This window comes from Cricetulus griseus, chromosome 4 (assembly GCF_003668045.3).
Source record: "Cricetulus griseus strain 17A/GY chromosome 4, alternate assembly CriGri-PICRH-1.0, whole genome shotgun sequence".
NCBI classification, from domain to species: domain Eukaryota; kingdom Metazoa; phylum Chordata; class Mammalia; order Rodentia; family Cricetidae; genus Cricetulus; species Cricetulus griseus.
This window is the reverse complement of record NC_048597.1, coordinates 71913539-71927407: the sequence shown is the minus strand read 5'-3', so window position 1 is coordinate 71927407 and position 13869 is coordinate 71913539. Positions and strand designations below refer to the sequence as shown.

The window sequence follows — 13869 nt, the reverse complement described above, 5'->3', positions numbered from 1 at the left end:
GAAGCTTGGGATTAGAGAAGAGGAAACAAACACAACTGTGGTGTGTGAAGGGACAAAATGTAGGGGACTTATGTCATTAAGGTGCCTCAGGTGCCAATCACTTCAGAGTTGTCCGAATTACCAATTGCTAAGCTTGGATGTCAGGCCTACTCCCAAGCACTGAGTCTTGTTCAGGTCCACATGACCTGTTCTAAGTCCCCTGATGCCTCTCTGAAAGAAGAGGAGAGAAAAATAGAAAAAAAAAAATGGGCTGGAGAGATGGCTCTATAATAAAGAGGACCTGGGCTGAATTCCCAGCACCCTCATGGCAGCTCACAACCATCTGCAACTCTCCAAGGAGAACGGACGCCCTCTTCTGGCCTCTGAGGGTACTAGGCTCACACATAGAACACAGGCAAAACACTCATATACATAGAGTAAAAAAGAGTCGGGGGTTGGTGGCGCACACCTTTAATCCCAGCACTTGGGAGGCAGAGGCAGGCAGATCTCTGTGAGTTCGAGGCCAGTATGGTCTCCAGAGCGAGTGCCAGGACAGCCTCCAAAACTACACAGAGAAACCCTGTCTCGAAAAGGGGTGGGGGGAGAGTGTGTGTTGATTTTGGCACTCATCTATCAACTACATGTATCTTCCTTTTCACTACCTAGGAAAGCACTCCAAGAACCTTGGGATATTTTTGCTCTAGAAGTGCTGAGGGCATCTTTTCAACTGTTTCAAAGTAGGTGAATGAAATCAGCAGGTGAATATGCTTGAACTAAATATCACAGGGAGCCCTTCCTAACACCATCTCAAGACCTCAGATGAGACGCCAGGCATGGCAGGAAACTACTGTAGTTGCATCACTTGGGAAACAGAAGCAGGAGGACTCTCTAGGCCAGTCTAGTCTACATAGCAAGTTTCATGCCTGCCAGGACTATATAGTTAGAAAAATAAAACAACACATATATACTCAAGAGTAAATTGATCCTAGATGACTAGAGAATTCACAATAAACATGTAATCAGCCACCTACAGAAGTGTCTCAGGGGTTCCTCAAAGTGCCCACACATATACTGTTGTATTCAAGCTAAATGTTATTATACAGAAAAACTGGAATCAAGGAGAAAAGACACAGGATTTATGCACAAACTTCCTTATATTTCTCCATCCTGTGAGGTTAAACACATTTGTTCCTTGCTACTGCAGGGGGAAACAAACAAGCAAACAAAAACCCCAAAACAAACAAACAAAAAATCCACCATTATCAAGTACACCCAGAAGCTACTCTAATTAGTTTAAGTTCAGTGCAAAAGAGCCAGGCTCATCTCATTAACCAATATATGCTGAGAACGGCAAGTGTAGACACTGTGCCCAATACTGTAATTAACGCTTACTACCCAGTGTCTCCTCCAGGTTACTTCATGGCTTCCATCCCACAGACTCAGAATTGTGTGGCATACTCTACTTCTAGCCATATAGCCCAACAAAGACCAAGTCCTCATTGCATGGCTCAGTACAAACCAAGAGATGATTGATAGTGTCTTCCCACATGTTCCTAGACCTCCACTGAGTGCTCCGAGGACAAGCTTCCTCTTGGGTTCCAGGAGTCGGCCAACATAGTGTGTTACTTACACATCAACACAGACGATGGGTCTGCATCCTACAGATGCTGTGGCTCTGGATGGTGCTTTGCTGCTCACACCACTCAGGAGTCTGCAATCCCCAGCAGCCCCACCCCAGCTCCAAAGGGAAAGGTATCTGCAGTTGGGAGCCAAGGAATACTACAAAGTCACACCACACAACAAACTTCACACAAGATATTCATTGGGAAGGGGAAACCCAGGAGAGTGGCTGCCTCTGCTCAGGTGAGAAGCAGCCCCCAGCAACATCCTAAATCACTGTCACAAGTGAAATGCAACAGTCTGCTGTTCATACACAAGATCAAAAATCTTACCATGTTTCCATGTTGGCATCTGGTGCCACCAAATGAGCAAAAGCAAGTGTGGGATGAACTATTATTTCCTCTTATTAAGCCATCCACCCTACTCTTGCTGATAAAGATCAATCAACATGACCATTAGTAAATCTGAAACATTTCCCAGGCTGGAGTCTAGTCTCTCTGCTCTAAGGCTGACTGCAAGCCTATGGAGCTGAAGGGGCTGCCCAGGAAACAGTCAGCAGGACCACTGAAGTTCCAACTGTTTAAAATTGATAAGAAACCAGGGAAAGAAACACAGGCTCACTGAAGCTGAAGAGGTGTCACAATGGTTAGAGCACTGGCTGCTCTTCCAGAGAACCTAGGTTCAATTCCCAGCACCAACATGGCAGCTCACAACCATCTGTAACTGCATTTCCAGGGGATATGAAGGTATCTTCAGGAGGAATGAGTGTGGTATACAGACATGCATGCAGGTAAAATACCCACACACTTAAGCTACCTTTTTTTTTAAATTAAAAAGTATATATACCTAGACACAGAAAAATTTAAATGCTATGAAAAAAAACACTTAAAAATGTAAAATAAGAGGAAATTTTGAGCCTTATGTACCAAGCAAACACCAGTTTTACAAAACAATCTGACTACTAGCTTATTTGATTTAAAACAAAACAACAAAAACAGCAAAATTTAAAAGCAAATTAATGTTTTATAGACCCTGAGTAAAATACTTGTCGTTGATTTTGTAATTCTTTTTTTTTTTTTTGGTTTTTTTTTTTTTTTTTTTTGGTTTTTCGGGACAGGGTTTCTCTGTGTAGGTTTGGAGCCTATCCTGGCACTCGCTCTGGAGACCAGGCTGGCCTCGAACTCACAGAGATCTGCCTGCTTCTGCCTCTCGAGTGCTGGGATTAAAGGCGTGCGCCACCAACGCCCAGCTGATTTTGTAATTCTTTACTGTGGACTAACTTAGGAAGTGTGTTTGAAGTAAACTGATAACTGATCAAGGAATTATAATTTGGGTTATAAAACTCTTGCTTTAAAAAATTGGGCTTTTTTTTTTTTTTTTTTTTTGAGGGTTGGAGAGATGGTTCAGCAGTTAAGAGCAGTGGCTGCTTTTCCAGAGAACCTGAATTCAATTTCCAGTACCCATGTGGCAGCTCACAGCTGTCTGTAACTCCAGTTCTAGGAGATGACACCTTCACACCAATGCCCATAAAATAATTTTTTAAAAAAATTTTATGTGTTTGTTTTTGAGACAGGGTTTCTCTGTGTAGCCCTGACTGTCTTGGAACTCACTCTGTAACCTAGGCTGGCCTCGAACTCAGAAATCTGCCTGCTTCTGCCTCCTGAGTGTTGGAATTAAAGCCATGTGCCACCATTAATTTTACTCTCTCTCTCTCTGTGTGTGTGTGTGTGTGTGTGTGTGTGTGTGTGTGTGTGTGTGTGTGTGTGTGTGTGTGTGTTCAAGCATGTACGACTACAACTTCTGGGAGTTGGTTCTCTCTTTCTGCTATGTGGATCCCAGGAATCAAACTCAGGTTGTAGGGCTTGGTAGCTGTATTAGTCAGAGTTCTCTGTATAAAATGAATCTATATTAAAAGGGCATTTATCTGAGTGGCTTACAGGCTGTGGTCCAACTAGACCAAAAGTGGTTGTCTCCTAACAGAAAGGCCAAGCAACTGGTGGTCACTCAGTCCATGAGGCTGGATGTCTTAGGTGGGCATCAGTCTACATAGGTTCTAATACCATTGAAGGAATGTCTTGACAGCAGGATAGATCTTGCCAGTAAGAGAAAGGGCAAGCAGGCTAAAAGCAAAGTGTTCTTCTATGTGGGCTGTCACCAGAAGGTGTGGCCCGGATTGAGGGTGGGTTTTCCCACCTCAAAGGATCCAATCAAGAAAATCCCCCATAGGTGTGCCAAGATGCTTGGGTTTTAGTTGATTCCAGAAGTAGTCAAGTTGATAACCCAGATTAGCATCCCAGTGGAATGGCATTTATGTACTGAGCCATTTTACCAAACCATAAAACTACTGCTTTAATAAAAATTCCTAGGCTGAAGAGATGGCCCAGTGGTTAAGAATACTTGTTGCTCTTGCAGAGGACCTGGGGTCCAGTTTCCAGCATCCACCCATAACTCTAGTTTTGGGAGATTTAACACCTTCATCTAACCTCTGAGGACAGCAGGAGCGCATGTTGGCACCTAAAGATTTTTCTAGTTAGTCACACAGACACCACCTGCCTAGCAGGTAACAAACAGATCCCAGAAGAAAAGGAGATCTGTTACATAAATCATACACTACACACAAAGACTTCAGGCACAATGAATCACACTCATCAAGTAGGAAATAGAGGAACAATTCAAATGCCAAAAATCTCAGCTGCCAGCCACGGGCCAACTGCACAAGCAAGGCCTGCAAAGGCAGAAGCCTTGCCTCCATGCTATTAACTCTTCTGTACAAAGTGACTGTTAAACACAGTCAGTATTTCTAAATGCTTTCCAACATAGGTGGATTTAGGGACTCTAAGGCAGTGTCAGTTAACTTTTAAATTATTCTGTGGTCTCTATAACTCAAGCAATTATGACAAGAAACAAAACCAACAAGGTTACAATTAAGGAATTTGAAGGTCTTGTTTTGTATTGATTTGGTTACTGGCAATCAAACCCAGGGCCTTGTTCATAAGCAAGTGTCCTACCAAACACACATACTCTACCACTGACCTATATCCAGGGCTTCCTTAATATTCTTTTCAATGTTTGTTATTTGCTTTGTCTGTTTTTATGTTTATCGAGTATGTCTTAATCCAACATCTTACCTGCCTTTCCATGTTTTTGTGACTAATGAACAATAAGAAACAAGTTGAGCTCAAAGTGCACTTTGCAGTTTGCTGAATGAGAAACAAAGCTACTACTGCTAAAGATGAAAGGACAACTTTAGACTCACCCAGTTCAGGAAATGGAGAGCTGGCTCAGTGGTTAAGGGCTGGGACTGCTCTTCCAGAAGACCTGGGTTGGATTACCAGCACCCACATGGTGGCTCATAAACATCTCTACCTCTAGCCCCAGGAGTTCTGATGCCTTCTTCTGGCCTCCTTAGGCACATCATCCAAGTGGTACATGGACATATATGCAAGCAAAACACTCATACATATAAAATAAATTTAAGAAACTACCCAGTTCAGGCTAGCAAGTAGCATGTAGGTAGAGACTCTTGCCACCAAGCCTGACAACCTGAGCCTAGAACCCACCTGGTGAGTGGCAAACCAGCTCCCACAAGTTTTGACTTAGTTCCTCCCTCTCCACTTCTCTAAACAAATGTAAACATGCTTTTGGGGGGGGAAGGTTTATTTATTTTTATTTTGTGTGCATTAGTGTTTTGTGTGTGGGTAGATCTGTGTGCATGCAGTGCCCATGGAGGTGAGAAGTGGGCATCGGATCCCCTGGAACTGGAGTTACAGACAGTTGTGAGCATCATGTGGGTGCTGGAACTTGAACCTGGGTCCTCCAGAAAAGCATCGAGTGCTCTTAACAACTGAGCCATTTTTCTAGCCCCTCCATAGGCTGGCTTTTATTCATGTCATTATATTGACCTTCCAAACACTCCAACCAAGTACTGTTCTGCATTTTGGATTTTTTTTTTTTTCAAGAGAGAATCAGCTTGTGGGACTGACTGACCTGCCCCACAGTCATACTTGTGTAATGGCACACACTGTCAACTCCAGCACTTGGGAAGCAGAAGCAGGCGGAGCTGAGAGTTAAAGGCCAGCTCGGTCTACTTCAGGAGTTCAGGAAAGTCAGAGCTTTGTGAGATACTGTCTCCACCAAAAGGGGCAGGACAGGCAGTTCATAAAGACCCATGCAGCCAAGCCTGACAACTCACACGGTTGAAAAGAAGAGAAGTGACTCCTGCAATTTATCTGGCGACCTCCACATGCCCACCATAACATATAGCTAAAAATAACATAAAATAATAAAGTGAGGGGTTGGACAGATGGCTCAGCTGTTCCAAGCACTGGATGCTCTTCCAGAACATTTGTGTTAATTCCCTGCACTCATATGGAAGTTCACATGATTCCAGGTCCAAGGGAATCTAATGATGCCTCTTTGGACCTCTGTAAGCAGCAGGCACATATATGGTGTACAGAACATATATGCAAGCAAAACACTCATGTACATAAAAAAATAAAATAGTTTTTATTTATACATTTATAAAAATGTATTTGGATGGTCTTACCACTAAACTCACATTCTTACACTTATACACACACACACCTTTTTCCTTTTGAGCAGGATCTGGATCTGTTGTCCAGGTTGTACCAGAATTCCTAGACCATCTTTTTTTTTCACTTAAAGATGCTATTATTATTATTATTTGTGTGTGTGTGTGTGTGTGTGTGTGTGTGTGTGTGTGTGTGTGCACATGTGCTCATGCATGCAGGTGCCCATGGAGACCAGAAGAGGGTGTTTAACCCCCACAGCTCCAGTTACAAACAGTTGTAAGCTGACAAACATGGGTAATGAGAACTCAACTCCTGTCTTCTGAAAGAGCAGCAGCCTCTCAGCCATCTCTTAGGCCACTAAGAGATGCATGCTACCATGTCCAGTGTATACTCTCTCTTTAGAGAGAAGTTAGGTTGGCCTTAGATCTTCCAGAACCTGTTCACCTTGCAGATAAGTGATAAATCAAGTTTGAGAACATACAAGGTCAAAGACCAGGTCAGTCTGACTTTAGCTTCTCCTATCAGCAGGCACTTGTGCAAGTCACCCTGGTTCCTAACCAGGAGATGCTCTCTTTCCATCTTTCAGAAAGTTGAATGGACAACCCCTCTCCACTCAGTGCTAGCATACAGTGCTGAGTCTCTTCACACATTGCTGGGAGAAAAGAAGATGGCTTTTATCATTAATCCACATAGTGCCTAGCCCTGAGCAACGCACTTCATTAGTGAACTCATTAAATCTTTGCTTGTTTTGGATAAGGCTGTGAGCACTGAAGTTTAATTTTTTTTTGTTTCTTTGTTTTTTCTCAAGACTACACACAGTAAGTAACTGTAAAGGATTCCAAACTCAGGTCTTACTAAAACCTGTCTTCTTCCCACCTTCGTTGTTGTTGTAACAGAAGCTGGCTGGCTCCCTTAATCCTGGGGTTATACCTTTTACACACACACACACACACACACACACACACACACACACACACACACACACACACACACACGCCCATCCCAGCTCCAAGCATATCTTCCAAGAGTTGGTATGTCTTCTGACATGTCTTTCTCTTCGGAAGCAATCCTGGATTTAGTTCTCTGCCCACTAACAATCGTTCACTGCCCTTTCCTGCCACTGCACCTTCTCGGAACACCACCTTTTGAGGCAGTCAGACGCTACCATCTCTTAAATAATAATACGCACTCGATTTGCAATCATAAAGCACTTTCAATCATAGTGCTCTATCTGACCTCCACAATCCGATGAGGAGGGCAAAGAAAGAGCAGGGTTAGGGAAACTATCCCATTCTACGAGAAAGACACCTCTCCAAGGTCAAGGAATGAAAAATGAGAAATTCAGGACCAACGGCCCAGATTGGACCCTTGGTCCTTGGCTCATCCCGCCACGCCTCACAGGCACTCACGGTCCAGCCACAGCCTCAGGGGCAGCGATGTCACAGGTGCAGTCCGCCCGCCCACAGAGCACCACCCTCCACTCCCACCGGTACCAGACCTCCCTCCGTCCTGCCGACCTCTCGACTCCTCTCTTCACCAGACAGACAGACCTCTCTCCCACCGGCCTCCCCACCCCGCTGCTCCCTCTAAGCAGGACTAGCCCCGTCTAGTCGCAAGTGGCCTTCTCTGACTAGCTGCGTCCCTCCGCTTCACCACCTCCGCCTGTCAGTCCGCTGGCTTACCTTCTCCAAGGATGCAGGTCTCTGCACAGCCAGGGAACGGGCCAGTGAAAGCACTGTGTTGAAATAAAAGCCTCGGGAGGTGCTGGAGCCAGAGCTGGACCCCGAGCCGCCTCCGCCGCCTCCCCGAGCCCCAGCAGCCGCCATCACAGCGCGCGCCCCGGCGCAGGCGGCTGGGTTCCCAGCACTGGGCCTGCCACCGCCGGACCTCACGGCGCAGGCGCAGCGGCGCCCGGCTTCCCGGGCACGTGACCGCCGTGTGCTCCCCCCCCCCGCACTGGGCGGTGCCTGGCGTGAGTCCGCCCCCGCGCAGCTGGTCTCCCTGCGCCGCTCCGGGCGGTGGTTGGCTCCGGAGGCGGGGCTGCGGCGCGGTACTGGCGGAAGTGGCGCGCGCGGTGGTCACAGCCAGTCCTCCCGCCGGCGCTGGGCTACGACTCCTGGCCCGGTCGCCCCTCCAGCTTCCTAAGTCCAGGCCGTCGCTGACACCATGTCCGGCTACCCCAAAAGCTATAATCCTTTCGACGACGACGTGGAAGACGAGGACAGCGGGCCGTCACCGTGGAAGGGCGCCCGCGACCCGCCCGACGGGTCCGACGCGCCGATGGACCGTCAGCAGTACCTGCAACAGGAGGTGCTGCGCAGGGCCGAGGCTACGGCCGCCAGCACCAGCAGGTCCTTGTCCCTCATGTATGAATCGGAGAAGATCGGAGTCGCCTCTTCCGAGGTGAGCCGGGGGCAGAACTGAACTGAACTGGCCAGTCCTTGCATTATAAAACGTTATAATGAAATGTTTTGTTCACCATCTTTTGGCATTTTTCTAAGAGGGGGTTTACCTGGCGAAGCTCCCTTACCTACTATTCTGCATGGTTGATCCCTACCCCGCTCTCCTGCCCACATGTCTAGTTAAAAGGTAAAAATCCAAATTATGTTCTGTCTGAGGTCAGAAGAGAGAGTGAAAATGCCTGCATTAGGGAAATAGTGACTGTTTCGTTTGTATATAACTTCTTGGGCAGAAGCCTTAGGCTGTTCCTTTCTCGTGACCCAGTTAAAATGTAGACTGTCTATGCACCAGGTGCCAGGTGATGCCTGGCAAATGAAGCCTCGTGTTCTGCTCCCATCTTTATCCACTTTTCACCTTATTAAATGGGAATGCTTTAAGTCCCTTTGCCTGGGTTCCTGCTCAGGAATGTCAGATCTTGAATTGTGTCTAGACCCTTACCTTTACAGATAATGTGTTGATTTGACAGTCTGTTGTTCCAGTCAGGTCTTTCCGTCCATAGAAAATTTTAGGAAAGCTGGGTGGTGGTGGCACATGCCTTTAATTCCAGCACAGGCGGATCTTTGGGATTTAAAGGCCTGGTTCCAGGACAGCCAAGGCTACATAGAGAAAGCCCGTCTCGAAAAACAAAACAAAACAAAAAAAGAAGACTTCAAGATTTTTGCTTTGTCTTTATGTGTTTGCGTGTGTGCACACGTGTGGGAGTGTCTCTTGAAGCCAGAAGAGGGCACCAGGGGATCCCTTGGAGCTGGACTTAACAGCTGTGAGCTGCCCAGTGTGGGTGCTGGGCACTGAGCCAGTCTTCTGGAACCTCTTAAGCCCTTTTGAGAGGAGTTTTGGTTTAGTGCACAGTATGCCTATGAAGCCCAAGGTGAACAGGGACTGGCCTCAGTTTCTCTAACACTAGGATTACAGGTATGCACTATCATGGAATAAGGATTGTTCCAAGACGCCAGGTTGTCCCCTGAGTCTTCTGATAAAACAGCTGTATGGACAGAGGAAGAAAATTAAGAAATTACTGATACATCAGCTAAGAATAATCTTAAGCATTTTGCAGTTTTGAAAAGTAATGGTTGAAATAAACTATTGTCTTCCTTTTCCAGTCTCCCTTCTCTTGGCTTGGGCAGATCTGAGGTGTATTAATTACCTCATGTAACCATCTCTATCATTTCTGCATCGCTGATCTGAGGTGTACTTATTACCTCATGTAGTCATCTCTGTCATTTCTTCATCGATGCTGTTTTTCCTTCTACCCATCCCTGTTATGGTATCCCTGGTTGCTGATGTATCATCTGCCTCTAGGGAGTTGTGCATATAATTCTTAGATCTGTGTACCAGATGCTTAATATTCCAGTCTAGATTAGTTGTGAGCCTTGGGCCCTTGGTAAACAGGTCACTTTGTTTTGAAGTAAGGTCTTGTAGTATAGCCCAGTCTGACCTTGAACTCAATATCCTCTTGCCTTAGCCTTCAGAGTGCTCAGCTCATAAACAAGCACCACATGCCAAATGCCCACTGTGAACAGGTAGGTCCTCTGAAAGAGCAGGAAGCACCCTGAGCTGCTAGGCCATCTCTCTAGCACCAACAGAGAACCTTTCTCAATAGTATCCTTGTGTAATCCCGACTGTCCTGGAACTTACATAGAGTAGGCGGGCTCAGTCTCAGAGATATACCTAACTGTGTTCCTGGGAGTGCTGAGATTCAAGGTGTGTGCCACCACTCCCAGAATTTTTATTCTTTTAAATTTTAAAGTGAGGTAGTCTTTACATATCGCCCTGTATATTATTTAGTAGCACTGAAGGCTATAGTTAAATACAATGAGGGTTTTTTTTTGGGGGGGGCGGGGGAGCAGCAGGCTAATGGCCATGTTATATTCCATTAAATAGATGACTTGTTTATGCAGCCAGTCTCCTAATGGTGAACATTATAATACCTGCTTCCTATATGGACATCGTTTTTTGTATACCTTTTCACCACCCTGGCCAAAGCCATTCATCTTCCCAGGATACTGCTCTCCTGTAGCAGTATAGCATACTACAGTGATCTTTTTTGGAGCCTGATATCTCAGTTCAGGAGAGCCCTGCAACAAAGCTACTGTTCAAGTGGACACTGCATCAACACCAGTAGAAAAGGACTGGTGTTTTGTAAAACTGACACATAATGTGTTCAGCCACTTTGGCTAGCACATGCTCCTCAGAGGCCTACTCATCTTTAAATGTGCCTGTTACTGATGCCACACTGAGCATTCATTTTAGAGAGGTGGGAGAGACAGCGATGGTATCCCTCTTAACCCGGAGCAGTGGCAAGGCAAACTCTTCAGGTTTTCCCTTGTTAGAGTAAATCTGTTGTCATGGGTATGCTCTTGTCTTCCAGAAAGCTAGTGGGGAGCAGGCATTCCTAACCAGACCTGCTCCTCTAAGAGTCATTCATGGTGACTCCAATGAAGCCTGTTTCTCAGCAAAGGCTGATAAGGACAGAAAGATAGCTACTAGATCAATTCCTCTCCAACCCTCAGTGATTTTTTTTTTTATATAACCTAATCATCAATTTGTGTTTCTGAATTCATTCCATGCTAAGGAAATCTCTGACTGATACAGAACCAGCAAGTTCCACGTTTGCTGAGCCATAGCAGCTAGATCTGTTAGTGTGGGTGTTTATTACCTTGGGAGAGAAGAGAAATGATGGGAACGGTTTCTTTTTTCTTTCCTTCCTGAAATAGAATTTTATATTCCCTGGGCAAGCCTCAAACTTGCTGACCCTTTGGAATTCACTTCCAGAGTGCTGGGAGTGCATGACTTTGCCACCACACTGGCTTATCCCCAGTCTAGGGTGATACATTTCAGATTTCTGGATTCATTGCTCAGACCCAGATCGACATTTATGTACTTATCAGTTAATAGCTGCTTTAATTTCAAATTCATTGTGAGGCCCACCTGATGTTACAGGGCACCCTAGCTGTAGATTGTGGTGTGGCCCTGTGGTCACTCCTGCCCTCGGGAGGCCTCGAGTCATTTGCTGTGTTTCCTACTGGCTGTTGATGGGTCCCACCCACACCCTCTGTGCACGCCACACAGTTCCACTTCCCCTCAGTAACTCCAGCTGCCTAGACTAGCTGCTCTGTTGAGCTCAGCGTTTACCCCACCCCACCCTTGGGACTCTGATACAATCCCTAAACCAGGCCAGGAATCCTTGCTGAGGTTGGGTTCACTGTGACAAAGAAACAACCATGTGTGTAATGACATTTGTATTGTTTTTTTCAATGGACCTGAGCTCAGTGAAGCAAGGATGTACCTTCCTCAGTTCTCAGCACCACGGTGTACTTAGCAAGTCAGAGAGTCCGATTGAATCTGCTCTTACCCTTCATGGATCATAAGCCCTCAGGGTGGAGTTCGGGCTTGTTTAGTCCCCACTTAATAACTAGCACTGGAAGGACCTTTAGCAGACAAGTCCCACACTGTTCCATGCTGCCTTTGATTCCCTGAGCCCTTACAGTGCCCTGGAACATAAGGTGAATGTCACCTCCCTTCTGGCAGTCTGTGCCCTTTGTGTCCCTGACTTGTGCTTTCTCTTGCTCTCAGGAGTCACTCACAGAATAGAGGAATGGAGGAACTGTCTCTGTAGTTCCTTGGCAGCCCATGCATATCTTCTCTTTTTCCTGTGTAAATGTAGAAAACTCTTGGGGCTTAAAGAAGTTGGGGATTCACCCGTATCGTTTGTATCACTAGCCTGTCTATTGTTTACATGAGGGCATTTTGTATTTCATTGTCCTTTGTTTTTTTGAGACAGGGGCTCATACCTCTGTGTACCTGAGGATGAGCCTGGACTCCTGACTCTGCTTTCTCCTCCCAAGAACTGGGATTACAGACACGTCCTACCACCCTAGTTTACAGAGTGCTGGGAATTGAGATCCCAACATCATGTGTACTAGGCAAGCACCCTTACCAGCTGAGCCGCATTCCTTGTCCCCCCCCCAGCCACCCTATACTTGTGTTGGCCTCATCCTCACAGAAGGCAGATGGAAAAGCCAACAGAGTCCACTTCTAAGGTGTGCCCGCACACCTGCAATCCAGAGCTTTTGAGGTCTGTCTTCAGCATGACTGTGTAAGTGTCTGGTCTGTGAACCTGTAACCATGGCCACATCCTTTTGGGTGTGGCTTCAGGTGGATGAAAGAGGAAAGAGGGAAGCGTAAGTAAGGTGAGGTTGCTTGCGCAGGTCCTTTCTGTTGGATCTTTCAGTGGATCCGGTAGGCAGGACAGGGAAACGCTTCCCCAGTTCTTTGTATTTTTCTATGTAATTGTTCCCCAATAAGCACCCAGTTATCATTTATCTTGGCTTTAGTGATATCATTACAACCTCAACTTCAAATGGCCCACAATGTGAGGCAAATTGTAGGCTAGGATGTCTGCATTCATGATGCTTGTCAGGTCATAGAGTCCAGGGCTGCTCATTAGTGGTCTACTCATATACCTCCAAATAGGATATGCCAAAAGGGACATATTGAGACCCAGTGTAAGCCACTTTGCTGCACAAAGAAACATGACACAGAAGAAAGCATGGATGAGGTACTCTGAAAGTACAAGAGGATTCAGGGCATTATACTGACTGGTTCTTGTAATTGGTCTTTAGCTCATCGTAGCTGGAGTATGGAGTCTTGGCCAGCCCATCCCCACAGGAAACACTGAGGAAGCACCACCAATTCTCCTGCCATGTGCCCTGCCACACCCCTTCCTCCTTGGGCAGTCCTAGGTCAGAGCACATTAGGTCCAGTCATTTCCTATCCCTTTCAGAGGAGGAGTTTAACCAACGAAGCTCTTTGCTTTGCTGGTCTCATGTTCTCCGGTGTACACCATGTTCTGGTACATAGAAACTTCCCAGAAACGAAAGCAGCCTTCCTCCTCTGGCCTTCTGCCTCTCAGTGGGAAAGCCATCTTCACATAAATCCCATTGTAATATCTATGTAAGCTGTCTGGTTTCCCCTGCAGCTTTCTAAGCAATAGGAAGAACTGGCTACTAGAGCAGCCAAAGGCCTCTGGCCCTCCAGAGCTTTGCCCGTTTCAGCCCCCAGCATCACCTGTTGTCCTACGCAGTCACCCAGAACTGTGGCTGTAGCTCAGGGTTGAGCACTGTATATAAGTACTGAGTTAGAGCTGCAGTATGCAAAATAGTACAAATAAAAAAGAAAGAAGAAGGAAGATAGAAAAAAAATACATGGGTGCTACAGAAATCGTATTTATCCAGATTTATAGCTTCTGGCTTGTTCCACAACAGTCTATGAAGATGAT

At 46.1% G+C, this 13869-nt stretch overlaps 2 protein-coding genes across 4 annotated transcripts in view; one reads left to right on the top strand and one right to left on the bottom strand.

Moving 5' to 3' along the window:
• Positions 1–8026, bottom strand: part of Pi4ka (phosphatidylinositol 4-kinase alpha) — a 137422-nt gene extending 129396 nt beyond the window's left edge. For all 3 annotated transcript variants that reach the window (XR_004769993.1, XM_027413201.2, XM_027413200.2), the window contains exon 1: positions 7814–8026. Coding sequence is in view for 2 of the 3 variants with exons in the window: in XM_027413201.2 (XP_027269002.1) it covers positions 7814–7957 (144 nt within the window). In the remaining variant the exon portion in view is untranslated. The remainder of the gene's footprint in view (positions 1–7813) is intronic.
• Positions 8027–8175: 149 nt separating this feature from the next.
• Positions 8176–13869, top strand: part of Snap29 (synaptosome associated protein 29) — a 32859-nt gene continuing 27165 nt past the window's right edge. The window contains exon 1 of the mRNA XM_027413204.2: positions 8176–8534. Coding sequence (XP_027269005.1) covers positions 8298–8534 — 237 coding nt within the window. The 5' untranslated portion in view covers positions 8176–8297. The remainder of the gene's footprint in view (positions 8535–13869) is intronic.